Genomic DNA, 21,675 nt, shown 5'->3' with positions numbered 1-21,675 from the left:
TGTTTCTCCGAAACTTTGCTGTTCTGGGCTACACATTTCCTCTGGAATAATTTTCTAACTCCATTCCTTTTGTTTATTTAGCCCTTTTTTTTTTTTTTTTTTTGGATTTGGCAAAAATGCTTCATGGATGGTGGTGTGGGCCTCACACCAGCAGACCCAGCATTTCTGGCTGTCCTTCTACTGATGCTATGATGAAACCATGGGTCTGGGAGGTGACAGACCCATGGGTCTGGGAGGTGACAGACCCATGGGTCTGCTCTCCTTCTATTCCCCACCAGCATTTCATTGAATAGTTTCATTCATTGATAATCTCTGTCTAAATCATTTATTTCATCAGAAGTTGCAAACTGGAGGTTTCTAATTTGTCATACTTGGTTGGTATATGTGAAAGTAATAAGACTTTAAGTATAATAGATATCGATGAGCTTAAAACACTTAGATCTTCAAGTATCTTTAAAGCTAAAGCCAGAGAATAAAGGCTTTAGATTTGGCAAGAAGGTACTCATGGGTGGGAGAATAAAGGTAAGCTGAGAGGAAGACAACAGGAGATATATATATATATATATATATATATATATATATATATATATATATATATATTCTCAATAACCCTTTGGAGATTTTGAAGGTCCAAAAGAGGTTGGCTTACTACTAGCTTAGGAGACCTTTAGTTCAGCGGGGCAGACACTGCTTTGTGTACAGAGGGAGGTGAGCGAGGTGGAGGATTATGAAAGCAAGATCACTGAATTATGGGCACGAAGGGGCTCTTTCAGAATATGGAGAGATTCCTCTTCTAAGACCTGAAGGGGCAGGAAAGAACTAACTGGAAAAATACAGAACCGTTGACAGCAATACGGTGTGCCGCAAGCTGGATAAGAGCAAATATGTTTAATAAGGTACGTCACTTGTGGAGTGAGAGTTCAGCAAGGTCAGACTTGACAAGACTTTTGAAGGACACGGCGGTCTTGATTTGAAGAGGAGTCAAAGAAGTGAGGGTAAGAACATTGGGCACCATCAATGGAAGAACAAATCTGGGTTACTCTTTTATACAGTGACCTGATTCTTCAACAGCAATTGCCAGATGACCTCTAGAAGTTTCTTCTAGCATTTTTATTCGAGGATTTCACGACTCCTGAATGAGAACATCTCATCGACAACAGGATGTAACCGAGCTCCACAGCTTCCTGGTGTCTGCGTGGTCTAGAAAGGAAGAAATACATGTGCAAGAATAATATGTATCCTACGTAGTTAAAACCCCTGGTTAAAGGAGTCAGAAAAAAAGGAGGAAGTGTATCTCAGAGGGTAACTATCACCAAGGATAATTTTGGGGTACTTGCTGATCTTGATAACTAAAGCTGACCCTGGAGTGGAGTGGGGGTTCCTCTAAAGCAGACGAGTTTGCCCCCCACCCACATAGGACATGAGGCAATGTCTTGAGACATTTTTAATGGTCACAACTGCGTGGCATTGAGTAGGTAGAGACTTGGGACACTGCTCAACATCCAACAAGGCACAGGACAGCCCCCTACAACAATGATCTGGCCCAAAATGTCACTAGTACCAAGGTTGAGAAACGCTGTTTTGATAAAAACCTTGACAAAGAACCTGGTGGGAGAACCAAGTGTACCTGGCGGCAGGTATCTTGGTAGGAAGGGAGCTTTGGACAAGTATGACAGAACTCTTGGTTGGGTGACCGAACCCCCATCCCCAGTCATCTTCACTCCCTCTTTTTGCAGTCACTTTTAAGTAACAGGTAGTCACATGACACTTCTGGTCAATGAAATGTAAGAGAATTTGCTGGATGAAGCTTCTGATAAGATGCCCTTGGGTTGGTATCTTCCCCTTTCCCTTCTTCCTGCATGGACCAGGAACCCGCCACCTGAAGGTGCAATAGCCACTTTCAGTGCCACGAGGACTAAAACCAACAACGAAAGAGAGCGGAGCCAGAAAGAGCTGGGGAAAGGTGAGCCCAAGGGGACATTCAGCAATGTCTGGAGACATTTCTGGTTGTCACATGATGGGGGGGTTGCTACTGAGATTTCATGGGTAGAGAACAGGGACGCTTCTCAACATCTCACACAACTCAGGGCAGCCCTCACCACAAAGAACTATCCAGCCCTAAATGCTAATAGTGGGGATACTTCGCTCATGGAGAAAGCATGCTGGAGCTGTTGCGAGAGTCCTGGATTGCCTGCCTTAGGCTTTCTTGTAATGGGAAGTAAATGACATTGTTTAAGCTCCCTAGCTGGGCTGTTACTTGTGGCTGAATGAATTCCAAGTTGCCACAGCAGGAGGAGCCCTTTGATTTAAGCCATCTGGGCAATCTCCAGATGACAATTTCTTTAGATTATCCTTACGGGCACGTTCCAAAATTGTACGGGATATCCAGCCCCATCTTTGAAGCACAGAAAGGACAGCCATTCGGTAGCTTCTTTCGCGAGAAGATGCCAACACCAGCGGTCCCCTCCACCCACGTCGCCAGTAGGTTCAGCTGGGTCCAAGATCACAGGCCTAAACGAGGGGTTAGGAGGCATTAGAGGTATGCTTTTTAGAATCAGGGGCCCATTCTCCTCTCAACAATAAAACAATGTGTTCTTATAGCTTAGGTGTCAGGAATTCAAATGTATTTATACAGCTCAAAGTAATTTCCTAGTGTGAAATGATATTTATCAAAAATGCTGTGAAAGCTGTTCGTTATTACATACATGAAGGCATCGATGAAACGCCTCCTCCTTGCCAGGTCAACTAAAATATGACGTATAATTGAACTTAATATAATGTTGCCAAGTAGACTACACCCATGGTAGGCAACCCAAGATATCCTGTTCTCTCTTCTCTGTACTGTCCCAGTACTCTCGTCTTTTTCCCTTCCTTTTGCTTCCATTGCTTTTGTCCCTGACTGGTGGTGCTGAGCAGATATGCTAAGATTCCTTCCTGTTCTTGCAGGATAATGGTTTTGGCGGATGCAGGTCTTAAAGGGTAGACAAAACCTGATCTTATAAAAAACCCGTAGGATAAATGGGCCTATGATTGATAGTGTTGTTTCTCAGGGACACACTTCCAAACACCTCTTAGACCTGCTAATAAATCCATGCTTTTCCTTCTGACCTAGAAAGAGGTCAGGCCACTCAGGAAACTGGCACGTTGGTCGTCCCTTTTCTATTCCTTCTGGATGACATTTTCTCCTGCCTCCCTAGGGTTTTGCTCCTGGAGACAGCGGGAGGTGTTGATGGTTAGCACCTTCCCCCTTGGGTTTCACATGAGGATAATGAATCATGACCCCGCGGGAGGAGAATCCAGGTGGCAGAGAGTGTTGGAGGGAAATCAGGTTAAGAAAAAAGGGAGGGCGGGGTACGGTTCGGGGCACCTGGTTTTCTGGAGCTGGGTCAGTAGGAAGTTCCTCACGACCGCATCTTCAAAGTTGTAATTGACCGTCCAGAAGATACAGAGTTGCTGATACCGTCTGATCAACTCCAGGACCGTCCGGAAACCTTCCGTGGTGTCAAAATCCACCAGCCCACTCCCTTGCTCCCAGGCATAGATGGTGAGCAGCTCCAGGGCATACTTGGGGGGCAGAGACCCCTTTTTCTTCAGTTTCTTTTCACACTGAAGGAAAAAGGCGAGCGTCAGACGACAGTGGTCAAGGCAGGGAGGCGCAAGCTGCTCAGCGAGAGCCCCGGAAACTTCACATTAAGGACTACTGGGGCCACAGCAGGGTGCCCGAGTCCCGAGATGCAGTGCACGTGGGACTGGGCTGCGGAGGTTTGCAGGTGTTCACTTAGCAGCGCACAGGCAGCCCGTGGAGGTTTCTTTGTTGTGATTTGACCACATAGGACTTCCTAGAGTTAATACTATTGCTACCATTTACTAAAAACCTACTGCGTGCTCATTGTGGGGCCAGACATTTTACCTGCACCATTCCTAATCCCCCCAACCACCCTACACAGCTCGCATGCTGATCGCCACTTTACATGAAGCCAGGGAAGTGAAGTGACTTGCTCAAGGTCACCCCGCAGTCCTGAGCCCTCTGAGCAGTGGAACCATTTCTCTCATTTTCTGGGATGGGGACCACACGGAGCTCAGTCTCCATCTCAGGCTTCAGGGAGCTAGACACAGAAAGGCGACACTTCAGGCGAGAGCCGATATTATGCTGGACGTTCGCTGTCGTGAAAATACTCAGAAACTACCCCGTGTGCAAGACAGCTGATGGAAGTGAAAGCAGGCAAACCCATACTATAGGAAATGCAGCCCCTGGTACCACCTGTAGCTTCCACCTGCCTTCCAGGAGATAGCGTTTCTGTCTGTTTGTTATGGGCACCGAGCACAGGCCAGTCAGGCTGGCGACTTGTTGGCACGCATACCCCAACTTCACCTGCTCTTTGCAGACAGGGCAACTTAGATGCCTGCAGAATTCTTTGGGTGTGGGAGTGAAGGCACACTACACCCCATGTAGCAGCTTTGATGGTAGGAGCTGCTCTCCATTCGGCCCAACTTAATGGGGTTAGTGATGGGAATTCCACAGAGATCCTCAGAACTAAGGAGTGGACAGGCCCCCAGCATGGGGGAGTATGGACATACAGGACGCTGGCTAAGTGCCGGTTTCACGGTCGCAGAGAACTGATCCAAATAATAAGTAGATGTCTGGAACAAGGGCTGTCATACCTGTTTGTACCAGTGCTTCACTAGGCGAATTAAATCCTTCAGTTTGGTGGGTCGGGAGATAACAAAGTCACGCTGCAGCTCCGTGAAACAGGTAGAAAATTCTCCCCCCACGACCTTTGAGGACTTATACAAAGAGATGAGATCAGTGTAGATCTTGGGGTTGGGGGTAGAGCCAGGCTTCCATTTATCTAGGATGGGAGAGATATTTAAATTATGCCTTAATATGTATAGAAAGTAACAGGTTTTGAAACACTTTGGATAAATATTTACTTCTGAGAAATTAGTTTGAACTCAATTAGTATATTTGAATTACTATGTCTAAGATATTGGGAGCGTCTCTAGAATAATGAGATATATATATTTTTTAAATGATAGAGTCTGTATGAGAGCAGGTGGTATTATTAAAGTACTTATTTAGTTTTGCACTGTCCGATATGGCAGCCACCAGCCCATGTGGCTATTTGCATTTAAATTAATTAATGGGAAATCAAATTAAAAATTTAGTTTCTCAGTTGCACTAGCCACACTTCAATCTCTCAATAGATACAGAGCAGAGATATAGGATATTCATATTATCATAGAAAGATCTTTTGGACAGCTCCGAACGGGAATTTGCTGACTATGGCCTCAGCCTAAATCTGGCCCACTATTTGTTTTTGTAAATAAAGTTTTATTGAAACTGCCATGCCCGTTTGTTAATGTATTATTTTGGCTGCTTTCAGGTGACAACGATAGAGTTGAGTAATTGTGACAGGTACTGTATGGTCCTCAAAGCTGGAAATATTTGCTGTCTTGCAGTTTACAAATAAAGTTAGCCAACCCCCAACCTCTACTGTTATTTCCTCTCGGAGAGACAAAGAACCATTCAGAGGGAAGGTACCAGAGTCTTCCTGATTCAGATTTGGAAAATGCCTGAAATAGCGTTGGTTTCTTTTAGTGCTCCATTATGTATCTGTCACCTATGAATTAAATTTCTAAAGGACATTTTTGCCTAAGATTGAAGCTGAACACCCAGGCTTCCTGTCTTTGTCTCAGAATGCCTCCCACAGTCTGTTCTTTAATTTCCTTCATGAACACTTGAGGCATTTTATCTATAAATGTGTACCGGGCACCTGTGTACCCCATTCTTTGATGGGTATTGTGAATGACACCACAGAATAAGATGTGGGTCCTGGTATTCTTGGGGTACTTAAACGAGGAATGAAAATGCATATAGCTGTAAGGTACAGTAAGTCCCCCCTTATCCATGGAGGATATGCTCTAAGACCCCCAAATGGATGCCTGAAACCACGGATAGTACCGAACTCTATCTACTATGTTTTTTTCCCATATAGACATACTTTTTGACTAAAAGCAAGCCCTCGTGGGCTTCTCTTTGGCAGATCTGAATTGCCAGCATCACTCCTCCTGCACTTTGGGGCCATTACTAAGGAAAGTAAGGGTGACCTGAACACAAGCAGTGTGACAGTTAATCTGATAAGGAAGGTGGCTGCTAAGCGACTAATGAGCGGGGAGCGTACACAGCGTGGAGACGCTGGACAAAGGGAGAAGTCACATCCTGAGGAAGACAGATTGGGATGGGGTGAGAGTTCATCCCACGCTCAGAATGGCATGCAATTTGAAACAGATGAATTGATTATTTCTGGAATTATCCATTTAATATTTTCAGACCACGGTTAATCGTGGGTAACTGAAATCGCGGAAAGTGAAATCATAGCTAAGGGGTGGGGCATTCCTGTATTGTTCCCATTATTATTGTCATCTGCCGGGTGGTACTGGACCCATGGCCCATTACTAAGTTGTGTGTCTTCCCCTCCACCTCCTCCCACCATTATTCTGGAACCCATCTTCCTCCTGCTGATGCCAAGGTGTGGGGAGTGTTACCTAGTGCGTTAAACGCAGGCAGTACATCAAAGTCGACACTTTCGTTGAACTCTTTGGATTTTAGAGAGAAGCTCAGCACCCTGGGAGCCTTCCATTTTGAAATCTCAAACTTCACTTCAAACTTCTCCTGCTGCTGACAGGCTTCTAGCTGTTTGCGGATTTCCTTGATGATGTTACATCTCTCTGTATTTTGGGAGGTGTAGCTTTGGAGGGAGGTGGTGAACACGACGAGGTCGGCGTCAGAACCAGTTTTCAGAGTTGTGCCTTTGCCGGCCGACCCTCCCTAGGGAGGAAAGGCAAGTGGACACACAGCATTTTCTAGACCGTGAGCCCCTCCTCCCCAAGGACTGGCACCAGTCCGGCTAATTAATGAGGTTGCCATGTGCGTAGGTTCCAAGAGAGGGTCCAGCGAGGGCTGAGTCCAAAGCAGGGTGTTTCGTGTTTCACACGAATAGAATTATATGGCTCCAAAGGCAGTTGTTCTCACACCCTTTGAGCTGCTTATTTACACACGAATCACTAATGGGTTAGTTTTATACATTACCTACTTCTCAAGTCAACTCCCTAAAGATGTCTCCTAACGTGTATGTCACTTTGACCTCCTGTGCCCTGACAGAAATCCAACTGGCTGCAATCATTCTGTTGCAGGTTCTCATCTCATCTGTTCCCCGATTCATCCATTTCTTCCTATAGTCTGAAGGTCATTGGGTGAATATTCCTAATTTAGGTACAGGGGTTGGCAATCTTTTTGTAAAGGGTCAGGTAGTAAATATTTTAGGCTCTGTGGTCTTTGTTTGTCTCTTTCACAAAGGCTTCTCCACTTCCTCCCTCCCCCCTCCTCTTCCTTCTCCTCCCTCCTCTCTTCTTTGCTTTCTCCTTTCTCTTCCCCCTCCTTGCGCCGTTCTCCCTCTCTTCTTTCTCCTATTCCTCCTCCCCTTCTTCTTCAACAACTCTGTAAAAATGTAAAAACCATTCTTAGCTCACTGGCCTGGTTTGGCAACCCCTGCATGAGCTGCCAGGCAGTGGGCAGGCTCATTCTATTTTGAGGAGCTCCTTGGCTGATGGGCTTATTTGCGGGAGAGCTGGGAAGAAGCCAGCTGCTGCACAGAGAACCCTCTCAATGGCACAATGCTGTGGGTTTTGCTCTGGGCACCACTCATTGCCCTGGTTGCCCCTGGAAAGCTCATTCGATTTTTGTGGAGCACCTGTTTCTTTTACCCATGGGGAGTAATGCCTGGCTATGTGGGTTAGGGGCGAGGGGAGGGTGTTCTGTTTACTGTATACAGATCCTCAATGAATCCCTGTTCTAAGCCAGTTCATTCACGCAGAAGGAAGCGTGTCAACCCGAAGCCTTTGGGCCATGGACAAGATGGTCTAATCCACTGACTCTCTAGTTCACTGGATGAGAGCAATCAGGCTCCAGTCACTGAAACAAGAAAGAGGCCGTATTTTGGTGCCATATACGCCCAGCTTAGAATCTGCTGTGGTTTGAATGATGACCACCCCACTACCAAAAAAAAAAAAAAAAAAAAGATATGTCTGCTGGAAACATGAGAACGTGGTCTTATTTGGAGAACAGGGTCTTTGTAGTGTGTCCTAAATCCAATGACAAGTGTCCTCAGAAGAGAAGAGAAAGGGAGAAGACGCATGGCGAGGAGACGCTGATGGGAAAATGGAGGCAGAGATCCCAGCCATACATCTATAAGCCAAGGATCCTGGCAGCCCGAGATGCTTACGGAATCGAAAGTGTGTTGTTAAGGAGCGAAGCTGCCCTCTGTCATCCTTTGCCCTCAAGCCTCTGGTGGGAGATGAGTATCACAGAGCTCCAGACACTGCTCCGCGCCCTGCCAGTGATACGCCTTCGGAGAAAGGCCAGTGCTTACCTTGACAGCCTTCTGAACTTTTGTAGTTGAATGTCGGAAGCAATTTTCTTTAAGGAATCTACAGATGATGCCAACAGCTTTATGGATCCGATCGAGGAAATCTTCGCTGGGCTGCAGGAAGTCCTTGATGAACTTATCCAGACGATGGCCTGGGGTTTCCTGGAGCGATGCTGGCTGGGGAAGGCAGAAGACCCCCACTGTGAGCGCCCCCCACCCCCTGCTAGCCCCGGGCTTTCTTCCCTGCCTGTTGGGGGTTGGGCACTGCCCACCTCGCCCTCGTGCTCTCCAACCCTCATGCTGGTACCTTTGTGGTCTTCACTTCTTGCGGTGACATATCCCAGGGACAGACCTGAGAGGTTAAGGTGGTACCCAAGATCCCCCACAAACGAAACTCTCCGAGTTGCCCCCCTTACTCCCAAGGAGAATTCTGGATCCTTCTCCTAATGGGTTTCTTCATACCCTTGACTCCAAACTGCCCTCTGGTTTCCACTGCCAGTTGCAGCCTCATCTCCTGATGGCCAACACCTTTCAGCTTCCCTAGTGCTCTGTTCCTCCCTGAATTTCCTGGTTCCTGTAGCAATGACGGGTTTCTGATGATCACACTGATTTCTTTTTCAGGGTTCTCACAGCCTCTGTGAAACACGCTGTGACCGGGTGGATTGGTTTCCCAGGGCTGCCATAACAAATTACAACTTTGGGGGGGGGTGCTTAAAACAACAGAAATTTATTCTTTCACAGTTCTGGAGACTAGAAGTCCAAAATCAAAGTGTGAGCAGGGCCGTGCTCTCTCTCGAGGCTGTACGGGAGGATCCTTTCTTTCTTTCTTTTTTGTTTTTAAATTGTTCTCATTGGGAAAGACCGTGGTCATTTGTTACGTGTTGCTTTCATGCTACAATGGCGTAGCTCCCAGTGGCCCATGCAGGGATCGAACTAGCAACCTTGGGGTGATCAGCAAGACGCCCTAACCAACTGAGCTAACCGGCCACCTCAGGGGAGGATCCTTTCTTGCCTCTTCTAGCTTCTGGTGGCCCGCAATCCTTGGTGTTCCTTGCCTGGGAGATGTATCATTCTAATCCCTGGCGCTGTAGGCACGTGGCCTTCTCCCCTCCGTACCTATGTTTCTGTGTGTCTTCTTATGCGGGACCTATGCGAACCCGGGATGACCTCATCTTAACCAGTGACACCTGCACAGAACCTATTTCTAAAGAAGGTCATATTCTGAGGATCTGGGTGGACATGAAGTTTGGGGGACAGTGTCCAACCCTCAACACCAGGGGAGGCTGCTCTCGCTAAGTGTGGTGGAGAGAGGACTGTCCCAGGACCAGAGGGCCTGTGAGTTCAGTCTGAGGGGACAGTTCTCTAATCAAATGGGACTGTGGAGGGTGGGACCCAGTCACTCCCTTGTACCTACAGTTACTTATGAAAAGCAACCATATTCTGGTTTCTAAAAGGGCTCTGACAGCTGCACTGAAGTATAGTTCTGTCCTCTTCAGTAGGAAAGTTTTGGTGGTTGGGGTCTGCTCCATGTACCACAAGGCACAACACCCTACCTGAGACTGTTTTCCTCCCTTTTCTACCTACTAATGGTCAGTCTCCCCTGTGGACCCCAGTCTACGAAGGCAGCTTGCTTCTCACTTGTGACGGGTAGAATAGTGATCCCCAACCCCAAATGTCCTAACTCCCCGGAACCTGTATATTCTCATATATGGAAAATGGACACATCTCAGCTACAAGGACAAGCACAGACTCAAAGTGAAAGGGTGGAAATTGACACTCCAAGCAGATGGTACCCAGAGAAAATCAGGTGTAGCCATAATGATTTCCGATGAAACAGACTTCAGGGTGAAAAAGATAACAAGAGACAAAGATGGACACTTCATAATGGTAAAGGGGACTATACAACAAGAAGACATAACACTCATCAATATTTATGCCCCCAATCAGGGAGCACGGAAATATACCAAGCAACTACTAACAGAACTAAAGGGAGAAATTGACCAAAACACAATTATACTAGGGGACTTAAATACATCATTGACAGCTATGGATAGATCATCCAAACAGAAGATAAATAACGAAATCGCAGCCCTAAATGACACATTAGATGAATTGGACATAATTGACATATATAGAGCACTTCATCCTAAAACATCAGACTATACATTCTTTTCTAGTGTACATGGAACATTCTCAAGGATAGACCATATATTGGGACACAAAATCAGCCTCAGCAAATTTAAGAAGATTGAAATAATACCAAGCATATTCTCTGATCACAAAGCTTTGAAATTGGATATCAACTGCAAAAAGAAAGCAGGAAAATGGGACTTCACAGATGTGATAAAATTAAGGATCTTGAGATGGGGGGATTGTCCTGGGTGACCCAGGTGGGCCCAATGTCATCACGAAGGTCTTTATAAGAGGAAGGCAGTAGGGTCAGAGCCAGACAGAGAGATTTAGGGTTGGAAGCAGAGGTCAGAAGGAGAGAACATACTGCCTGGCTGGCTTTGAAGATGGAGGAAGGGCCACAAGCCAAGGAATTCAGATGCAGGCAACCCCGAGAAGGTGGAGAAGACCAGGAAACAGATTCTCCCCTGAGCCTGTGGACATCTGGTTTCAGGACAATGAGACTGATTTTGAATGGCTTACCTCCAGAACTTTAAGGTGATAAATTCCTGTAATTCTATGCCCTGAAGTTTGTGGTTTTCTTCTTTCCTTTTTCATTCCTTCCTCTCTCTCTCTCCCCCTCTCTCTCTCAGTAAGAGAAAACAAATATACTGCTCTGTGCAGACGCTGTCCTTTTGCTGGTAAGCACAGACAAGACGGCCGGCTTTGGGGAAGAATGCTCAGCTTGAAGGTGAAAGTCAATCTTGGTTGCCCCAGACATAAAGTGGGCCTCACCATTGCCCAGAACAGTGTCCCCTTGAAGGCAAATTCATCACCAGTACTGCGTCTCCCACAGGGCAGAATATTGTGGTGTGTGCATGCGTGTGCTTGCCTGTATATGCACATGTGTGTGCGTGTGTACAAGTGTGCCCTTCCGTGCCTGGACCTCCTTATGCAGCCACTCCTCAGCCTGGATCGCCTCCAACAGCTGTAGTGAGAGGGATGGTCTCAGACTTCTAGAAACAGGTGAAAGGGGGTAACAAATCAAAGAGGGCAAACGTGGGGATCAGAGGATAGTTTAGGAGAGGCATAAGCACTAAATGCAATGTGTGCTCCTGGGCTGGAAAAAAATGGCTGTCAAGGCCATTCTCAGGATGATTGGCCAAATCTGAGAATGGATCTTATCAGACGCCAGTTATACAGGAAGTCCTCACTTCATGTCGTCATCGGTAGGTTCTTGCGATTTGACTTTACGTGAAACAACACACAGGGAAACCAATATTCCCACAGGCTAATTGATAGGAACAAGAACTAAGTCTCCAGGCATCTCAGTTATGTCAAAACGACGTTATTTGAGAACCTGCTGTGTGCTAATCTGAACCGCTGGAATTTGTCCACTGCACATGGTTATCGGAGAGAATGTCCTTGTTCTCAGAAATGCCTATGAAAACATTTAGGGTTTGTAAAGAGAAGAGCCGCCTGGCAGCCGACTCTTAAAGAGCTCGGTACCAACAACAATGACAATAATGATGGCAGGGATACGTGTGTACACACACATACACGCAGTCACACAAAATGTGGACAATGTTAAACATTTGGGATTCTATTAATAGGTGAAGGGCACACAGGAGTTCACTGGCCATTATTGCAACTTTTCTATACATTTGACAGTTTCCAGAAGAAAATGTTGGGGGGAAATACATTTTTTAAAAAGCTGTCTTAGGACCCTGGGAAAATCGACATCAGGGAGCCAAGACCAGGAGTCCAGGGAAAGTAGGGGCGAGGGGTGGAAAGTAGGCCCAGGGACCACTCGTCAGAGCATTGAAATCCTTCTGGATCCAGTTAGGGAATTTCCTGTTCACGGTCCTGTTTCCTGTTCCTTTACTTCCAGGGCCCCGTGAATTTGGTTAAGTCCATTTACATTGGCCCTCAAATTTCTGTGCATGTGGGGTGTACATCCTGCCTCCCATGATTTGGATGTAAATTGGTCCCATGTCTGTGAAATGTGGAATTTGGTTGACCTAGCTGGGCTCAGTGATGCATTTGTGTCCCCGATGCCACAGCTGCCCCGTGACCCCCAGGAATGCTGAATGGATTCAGTGATTTAACCTGAGCGTATTTTGTTGGGTTGCCCTTCTGATAAGCTCTGAGAGTGTTGATAGATTTGCTTCTCCTTTTTCGGATGGCAGGGAGGGAGGGGCGGGGAAAGCTAACGCCTCTGGTGCACAGCCAGCCCTGCAGCTAGTCCTGTCCCCAGCCCCACTCCTCATTCTTCCCCTGCATGCCCACTTGAACGGAGCTCGGAGCCTGTCTTGGGTGACTGCCACTCCCTTCCCTTGGGCTCTGCTCCACTTCATCTGTGATCACCTTCCCACCTGCTTTCTCTCGTAAAAATTAATTGAAATCTCTCATCTGCAGGTGCCCACCCCCTTTGCTCTTTGTTCAATTTTGTACTTTGCCATCATTTTAATGGAAGGGGAGGCCCCCAATGGTGTGTTACGGGTTGAACTGCGTCCCCGTAAAAGATACGTTGACATCCCAACCTCCAGTACCTGTGGCTGACGGTGACCTGATTTGGAAATAGGGTCTTTGCAGAGGTCAGCGAGTTTGGCTAAAGTCATATTGGGTTAGAGTGGGCCTTCATCCAATGACTGGTGTCCTTCAAAGAAGAGGACAGAGACACAGAGATAGACAGAAATGCAGGGAAGATACTGTGAAGACACGAAAGAGAAGGGCATCTGACAACAGAGGCAGAGGTTGCAGTGGGGTTGCCGCAAGCCAAAGAGTGCCAGCCACCCCCAGAAGCTGGAAGAGGCACGAAGGACCCTCCCCTGGAGCCTTCAGAGGGAGCCCGGCCCTGCCCACACCTTGGTCTTGGACTTCTAGCCCCCAGACCTGTGACAGTGCATGGGACTTTGTGATAGCCCCTAGTTCGCCGACACATGGTAATCTGGGTCAGACTGCAGTCTAGGTGTCAGGAGGGTCCTCTCTGCAGCGTGACACGAGCTATATTTGGAAAGCCCTCTCACCAGAACATTCCACGATGGTCCGGGTGACTCATTCAGGGAAAACAACCACATTTCAGCTTCCTGTTTCAGCAGTTGCCAGCATGTGTTATCTTTGCTCACGTTATTGGTTGGGTCAGTTGGATCCAAGATCACTGGCCTAGGAAATCCATTAGATTACAATCAATCAACCAATCAGTAAAAATCAGTTGGGCTGCTTGTGGGAGGAGAAATCAGTTTTGGGGAAAGAAATGTAGACTGGGCACCTGTTAGCCTGGATTTTAACTCCTATGTTTCCTCTCAATTGCTGAGGCACTTGATCTAAGACGTCTAGCCTCTCTGGTCCTGTGTTCTCTGCTTGATGGAGATGTTCCCTTAGTAATATAATCGAATGGTCTCTTCTTGCTGACCTTTCTTCCCGCTCGGCCCCTTTCTTCTAAAAGGGAAAGAACCTCTCGAGTTTTTGTTTTTGGGACAAGATGTGACAATGGTTTGGTATGTGAAAAAGCATTGCTCAGGTTTCTCTCCCTCAGACAGATCTGTGTTCCTCTCCCTACCCACTGTGACTGGCATTCTTTTGGTGAATCGTTGGCTGGGAAGCATAGGGCTGAGGTGTCATTCCAAGGGGGTACAGTTTGGCATGCAAGTGAAGAGGTAGAAAGGGCCAAGGGAGGAGGGTACCTGGGTGACCGGATCTGGCCCAGCACAATATTCCGGACAGTCTCATCCTCAAAGTTGTAATTGACTGTCCAGTAGACACACAGATGCTTCTGCTGTTTGATGAGCCCCAGAACCGTTCTGATGCCTTCGACTATCTCAAAGTCTTCTGCTCCGCACCCCTGTTCCCAGGCATAGACGGTGAGCAGCTCCAAAGCATACGAGGACAGCAGGGATAGAGCTGTCAGCTTTTTCTGGCACTGTGGGAGAAGAAAGGGGCAGTGACTAATTTGGGGACCCAGGTTCTCTCATGCCAGGGGTCTGCAATCAAGAAACCGGATGTCGATAGGAAGCCCCCCGAGTGACTAAAATGACATCATGTTTAAAATTCGATGGACTGACAATACCAAGCATTGACAAGGCTGTGGCACACCTACAAGTGTTGCTGATGGGAGTGTCATTTGGTACAAACATTGGGGAAAACTACAAACACTGCTCAACTTACCACGGGGTTGACTCCCCATAAACCCATCGTGCGTGGGAAGTATCGGACGTCAAAAATGCATTTAAAACATCTAACCCACCAAACATCCTAGCTTAGCCTTGCCTACTTCACATGTGCTCAGAACACTTACATCGCCCACGGTTGAGCACTTATCTTATGCTTCATCTCAAGCGTCATTGCCTTTCTCTTCTTCTTACCAGAAGTTGGAGACAGATGGGCATTTTGTAGACATGATAGGGTGAAAACCCACAAAACACAGTCTCCAGAAAAGGGCTGGCTGCACAGGGCTCTGTAGGTATCCCTTGTTGGCCCTTGTGATTACGGGGCTGACAGAGCTGCGGCTCGCTGCGCTGTCCAGCATCACGAGCGAGTATGGTCCCGCATATCGCTGGCCCGGGACAAGATCAAAGTTCAGAGTATGGTTTCTATGGAATGCATATTACTTTCACACCATTGTAATGTAAAAAAAATCTTAAGTTGAACCATCGTCAGTTAGGGATCATCTGTATTTGGCAGTATTTACTAACGTTAAATATGTATATATTCATCGTTATTTACACATACACATATATGTGTGTGTATACACACACACACACACACACACACACACATATATATATATGTATATATATATATATATGCTATGTGCATGTGTATACACACAGGTACATATACCTTATAACCCAGCAGTTCTACCCCTCCATACTTACCCAAGAGAAAGGAGTGCTTAAATTCACAAAAACACATGTGGGGGACTATCCATACTAACCTAATTCATAATCACCCCAGTTGGGAAACGACCCAAATGTCCATCAGCAGAATGGATAAATGTGTAGCACTTTAATGCAACAGAATACTACACAACAACGAAAACGACAACCAGGCACACCACCATGGACAAATCTCTCAGATATAATGTTGAGTCAAAGATGGCAGACACAAAGTCGAGTATGATTCCATTTGCATCAAATTTGAAAACCAGCTAAGTGAATTTCTGGTGACAGCTCTTAGGATAGTGGGTCATTTGGGGGAGTACTGTGTTTCCCCGAAAATAAGACCTAGCCGGACCATCAGCTCTAATGTGTCTTTTGGAGCAAAAAATTAATATAAGACCCGGTCTTATTTTACTATAAGACCGGGTCTTATCTAACAAAATATAAGACCAGGTCTTATATTAATTTTTGCTTCAAAAGATGCATTAGAGTTGATGGTCCAGCTAGGTCTTATTTTCGGGGCAACACGGTATTAACTGGGAGTGGTTTGGAGGCAGCCTGCTGCGGTACAGGAAATGTGCCCTATTTTGATCTGGGTGTTGCTTAATAATATATAAAAATGCATTGAGCTATATAATTAAGATTGTCATACTTTACTGGATGTAAAGTATCTCGATAAAAAGGAAATGGATGATAGCCAGAGACAGACAATTTGAAATTTACCTGTTGATACCAGTACTTTACCAAGAGGATCAAGTCCTTCAGTTTTCTGGGATGGTTGTTAAAAAAATTCTGCTGGAGTTTTGTGAAGCAAACTGAGAATTCTCCAGGGCTGGCTTTTGTCATATCCAGGGATCTTTTAAGCTCTCGATAGGTCCAGGGGCTGGGCTTCTCACTTAAGCCTGGAGTGAAAGAGAAACACGACTTTTGGCATTCACACAACCTGGCCTCAGTGACGTTGGGTATGGTTTGACACCAAAGAGGACAGGTGGATGGATTTACATAACAGGTGAAGGGTGGCTTTCCCTGCTTGATGATAAAATGTGGTCTAAAATGACCATCACGCAAACGATATGGTGCTGGCTTAAGACAAGATCAGTGGAACCAAACAGAGGAAACAAGAAACACAATTATATAAATAAAGGGGGGGGGGAAGTTCCAAATTAATAGGAAAAAAATTTTTTTTTCCAAAAATGATGTTGGCACAGTTGGCATATACTATGGTTCCCCGAAAATAAGACCCAGCCGGACAATCAGCTTGAATGCATATCTTGGAGCAAAAATTAATATAAGACCTGGTCTTATTTTAAAATAATATTTTAAATATATTAAAATAATATTTAATAATAAAATAATATTTTAAATATTTTAAAATATACCTGGTCTTATAGTAAAATAAGATCAAGTCTATAATACAATACAATACAATATAATACAATACAATACTGGATCTTATATTAGTTTTTGCTCCAAAAGATGTATAAGACCTAGCTGATTGTCTGGCTAGGTCTTATTTTCGGGAAAACAGGCTACCTGAAAGCAAATAAAGTCTATATATCACGTGTAACATATTCTGACATTGAGCCCATCCGGGGACGTTCTAGTTCAAACAGTCTTGGGTGCAGGCTGTTTGAAGAGGCAGGCGAGGTGAAGGCAGGGCCCTGGGGCTGGGAATGGAGGCCAGTGGACAGGCATACTCCCCACAGAACCGCACCCTGTGAGGCAGGGTGACACAGGGCTGTGGCTCTTAAACTGGGGTGCCTATCCGAACCCTGCTGCCTAGCTCCTCTGGAACACAGGCCCACCCATGTAGATGAGCCTCTGAGTTCCAGATTAGTTCTGGAGGAACTCTGACACCCAAGTGGAGAGAGCTTGGGCCTCTGTATCGTGTACTAAGTTCCCATGTGATTCTGATACCCAGTGAAGTTCGAGAACCACTTGTGTCAGCGTGAGGAAAGCAAATGTAAGGGGGATGGCTCTAGGTCGCAGAATTTTATCAAAGGGTTTCCATTCACACTAGCTGAGTTCCACTGTTTATAAACACATTTAGAGAAACAACCGGGAGCCAGGAGCCAGATTGTTCTTTTCATTCCCCCCCAAGCAGTGTTTACGGGCTTCCTAATATTAGCCAGGCATGGTTCTGGGCACTGGATATGCACAGAGAGGTTGAGGGAAAGAATATTCTATCCTGTTCAATAATAGTAATAATATAAAAACATTTATTGAGTGCTATCCCATGTACACTTAAGCCCTTTATGTACAGTAAAATATACAAGCCTCACAAATAACTTACATAGGAGGAACCTGAAACACCAAGAAGTCAAGTAAATAGAAGAGTCCTGCTTTTTAGGTCAAAGACCCTGGGGAGAGAGCAGTGGTGGCACACGGCAGGGGAGAGAGTCCTAGAGTTGAAGGAAGTCGGCGTGGAGCTGGTGTGGAGAGTAGACCACATTAGTTAGGCTAAGGTTTAGTAAAGAAAGTAATTTAAGAATTCCCTAGAAGGTTACTTTTCTCAGCAACTATTGTTTCCTTGTAGAACAGGGATCTTAGTTTGGAATGTGCAGCTCTACCACCATGTGGTGGCAGCTTCTGGATACCACCTAGGAGGAAGAGTAGATCTCACACCATCCTTGCATGACGGGGTGAACCCAGCAGCTGTTGCTGTGGCCCAGTCTCCAACCATCGTGCTCTGAACAAAAGGAGAGAACATAGCATTTCCTAAGGATTCCGAGTCACACTTTGTCGCTTTAGCTTGACTCTAGCCCTTGTTTGAGGCAGGCATGTACTCACAACGCTTATTGCGTATAAGGCATGCAAACTAGCTGTTTCTCGTCCGATCTTACAGTTGGCAAAAGTGAGTAAGTAGTGGGACAAGGATAATAACTCAGGGCTGCCCACCTTCCCCACTGGTGCGTTTTTCTCTGAAATTGGCCTTCTGTCTGTGAATGGGAACCATCAAGGTGTGTGTGTGTGTGTGTCTCCACCTTGAAGGTAGCCTGGCCTGGGACTCAGAAGACCTGGGCCTTTATTCTAACTCTGTCAGGAGCTGACTATATGACCCTGGGAACATTCCCTTCCTTTGGTTTCCCCATTTGCTTAATGAGGGGTTGAATTTGAGCTCTGGCATTTAAGTTTGTGATTGCACGTGGCCGTGCTTGATCCATCCATCCACTCATCCATCCATCCACCCACCCATCCACTCACCTATGCACCCATCCGTCCCTGTTGCCCATGGAAGGTCCTTGCCTCGATGTGGACCTGGTCAGAAGATTCCACATACGCCCAGCTGAACTTTTCCCAGATTTCTGTCCCATCCTCTTTCGCTAACCAACATATATTCTGGTCTAAATCCTCAAGTGTGGACCAGCAGCAGCATCATGGGGCTGGTTTGAAATACAGAATCCTGGGCCCTGCCCTACATCTCTTGAATTAGAACCTACACTGTAACAAGATTCCCAGGTGATGTGTGTGCATATCACCGTTTGAGAAGCTCGGCTCTAGACTCTAGAGTCTAGAACATTTTTTCCAAAGTCAGTTAGGAGTTGGGGGAGATATTCTAGAGAAGAGAGTAAGCCCAGGGTAGGAGGGACCTCTTCTCTTGAAGGCCGATGGTCCCCTGCTTTGGAAAGCACCTGGGGTATCTATTCCCTCCCCAGCCTAGAGGCCCACGTGGCTATCCACCACCCCTTTCTTTGACTTTTCTCTGTCAACACACCCCTCTGGACCCCTGCTCCCCCACACACACCCAGGAGGGCTCACCCAGACCATCGAAGGCAGGCAGCACCTCAAAAGTGATGCTCTGCCATCTTGTGGACAGCTGGACGAAGAGCCCACCGCTGGACGTCAGGATCTCCATCTTGGCTGCCAGCTTCCTTTCAAGCTGACAGTGTTTCAGCTGGTTCCAGATTTTGCAGAGGATTTCATGTTGGATTTTCTTCTGATCCTTGAATGTTCCAAGGTCACTGAGGAAGATGATGAGGGTACCATCGGAGTTGCCCCTTAAGACAGTTTCCCGGCCATAGGAGCCACCCTGGCAGTGATAGAAGAGCAGATGTGAGGCTCTGGGCTCTTGGGGGTCACGGGGCACCCCAGTAGGCAGTCGTTATTTTTCAACATGAGCAAAAGCCTACAATGTCACCATAGTCTTAAAACTGAGTTGCGGGGAACCACCTGTCTACCTGAAGGCATCACTTTTCATACTATCCCCGACATGAAGGCAATTCCAAAGGTCATCTACACGAGCACGGGCAAATGTGGTATCCACACAACGACAGTAACAACACCGGCACACAGCAACAGAAATGTCATAAACAGGATGGGTCAAAGAAACCATGCCCTCAAGCCTCATAGTACATGAGGTCATTTACAGGGTGACGAAGCTGTCCGGTTTCCCCACTTTTAGCACTGAAAGGCCCATTTCCAAGAAAACCCCTCGGTCCCAGGCAAAGTGGGATGGTTGGTCATCTTACGTTTTTATACAAAATAAAAAACCCCACAACACTAATCTATGCTGTTAGACGTCAGGAGCGTGCCTGCCTGGGGTGGGGGGTAGTGACAGGATAGGGGGCCCAGGGGATTTTGGGGGCTGGGAATGGTTTTTTTTTCTCAATCTGGGTGTAGGTTATACACATAAGGGAACCCATCCGGCTGCACACTTAGCGCTGTGTACTTTTCTTATGTTTTATTTTAATTAGTAAAAAAGTTAACAGTAGTAAGAGGCAGGATGGTACAGTGGGTAAGGGTGCCCGCTCCCACCTGGGCTTACCTCCCAGCTCTGATGCCAGCCATTGAATAACTTCCCTGTGCCTCAGTTTCCGCATCTGGGCAAGGCAGGAGACACCAAGTGTCCAGGTGTCTTTAGTGGTGGGGCTAGTGGGTGTGTGTAAGGGTAGAGGCCAGAAAGCATTGTGGCTGCAGGGAAGTGCGGTGCCAGTGCCGGAGAGCATGGGGGTGGGCTGAGGGGTCACTAATGCCCTCCCCACCCCAGGGTCCTGGCACCTTCCCAGTGTCCTTTCCTCCCCAAAGGCCGAGAATCTTCAGCCTCAACTCTGGGGTTTGTGCCTCTAACACCAACCATTTCTAACTGATGAGGGTCCCGGCCCCCTCTTGCTGTTGGAAAACCACAGAGCAACCTTTTCAATAGTTTTACTGAAGTCCTCCAGCCTCAGTTTACTGCTAAAGGAAAGAAACCATAACAGTGAGTAATCACAGCTAATTTACTGACAACTAACTCTGTGCCAGGGCTTGTACTAAGAACATTAGATGTTTAAGCTTCATAACACTTTGAGATGGGTATTATTCCTCTCCCATTTTATAGATTCAGAGACTGAAGCACAGAGAGGTTAAGCCACCTGCCCCAGTCACACAGTAGTAAGGGGCAGAGCCACCTCCCAAGTCTGTTCTCCTAAACTCTACACCATAGCCCATCCTCTCACTCGAGGGTGGGAGGACAAGATGATGAGCCCTGCACCCAGGGCCTGGCACACAATAGGTGCTCAGCACCAAGTCACTCTGCCTTCCAGTGGCCAGTGACTCTCCTGGCTCCCAGACGCCCTGACCCCAGCCCTCTGCTCACTTTGGCCACATCTGTCACCAGGAGGAGCTCCTCGGCTTCATGCAGGGTGGCACAGATGGTGTCCACTGTCTCGTCGATCTGTTTCTGACAGTCTTCTAAGGGCCTCAGGGATTTCTGGATAAACGCATCCAATTCCTGAGTAGGCATTGAGCACAGTGCCCAGTTTCCCATTGCTCCTGCTGGCTGCTGAGGTGACAGCTAATGGCAGAACGGGAGACAGAGGAGAAAGAGGAACAGCTGAGCTGAGAGCCAGGAAACTGAAACTCACGGAACCAGGAAACTGAAACTCAGGAGCATTCCCAGCTGATTAGCTCAGTCCAGAGTCCTGCCCGCCCCTGCAGCTGTGGTTATCCATCCACCTTTCAGCTACTCCCAACAAGTCCTTGTGGTGAAACACGCAGCCTCTGGAGCCCGATTATGAGGGCTTGATACTTGCTAACACCTGTGTCCTTGAGCACATTGCCTGCCCTTTTTGTGCCTCAACTTCCCCATCTGTAAAATGGGGATCAGTGTTACCTCTCCCATTGGGATAATGTGAGGATGAAATAATATCTGCAAAGTGCATAGAACAGGGTGCAGCATATGGCAAATTGTATATAAGGGTTCGTTAAGCAAATACAATTTCACAGGGGGCAGAGGTCGATTTTTGAGGGTTTTTCTCCTTCCTGTTCCCAGTGGCCTGAGA

At 46.8% G+C, this 21,675-nt stretch overlaps 1 protein-coding gene across 1 annotated transcript; it reads right to left on the bottom strand.

Moving 5' to 3' along the window:
• Positions 1-853: 853 nt before the first annotated feature.
• On the bottom strand, positions 854-21,261 carry OAS2 (2'-5'-oligoadenylate synthetase 2). Its single transcript, XM_081037570.1, has 11 exons — positions 20,991-21,261; positions 19,175-19,445; positions 16,139-16,317; positions 14,222-14,457; positions 13,565-13,700; positions 8,430-8,603; positions 6,547-6,829; positions 4,663-4,850; positions 3,368-3,606; positions 2,358-2,511; positions 854-1,200 (listed from the first exon to the last, which is right to left on the bottom strand). The coding sequence occupies exons 1-11, from the start codon at positions 21,159-21,161 to the stop codon at positions 1,111-1,113; spliced, it is 2,121 nt and encodes a 706-aa protein (XP_080893696.1). The 5' UTR covers positions 21,162-21,261; the 3' UTR covers positions 854-1,110.
• Positions 21,262-21,675: the final 414 nt, after the last annotated feature.

The sequence above is a fragment of the Rhinolophus hipposideros genome (genome assembly GCF_964194185.1).
Source record: "Rhinolophus hipposideros genome assembly, chromosome: 24".
NCBI classification, from domain to species: Eukaryota; Metazoa; Chordata; class Mammalia; order Chiroptera; family Rhinolophidae; genus Rhinolophus; species Rhinolophus hipposideros.
The sequence above is the reverse complement of the archived record's forward strand: the minus strand, read 5'-3'. Positions and strand labels throughout refer to the sequence as shown.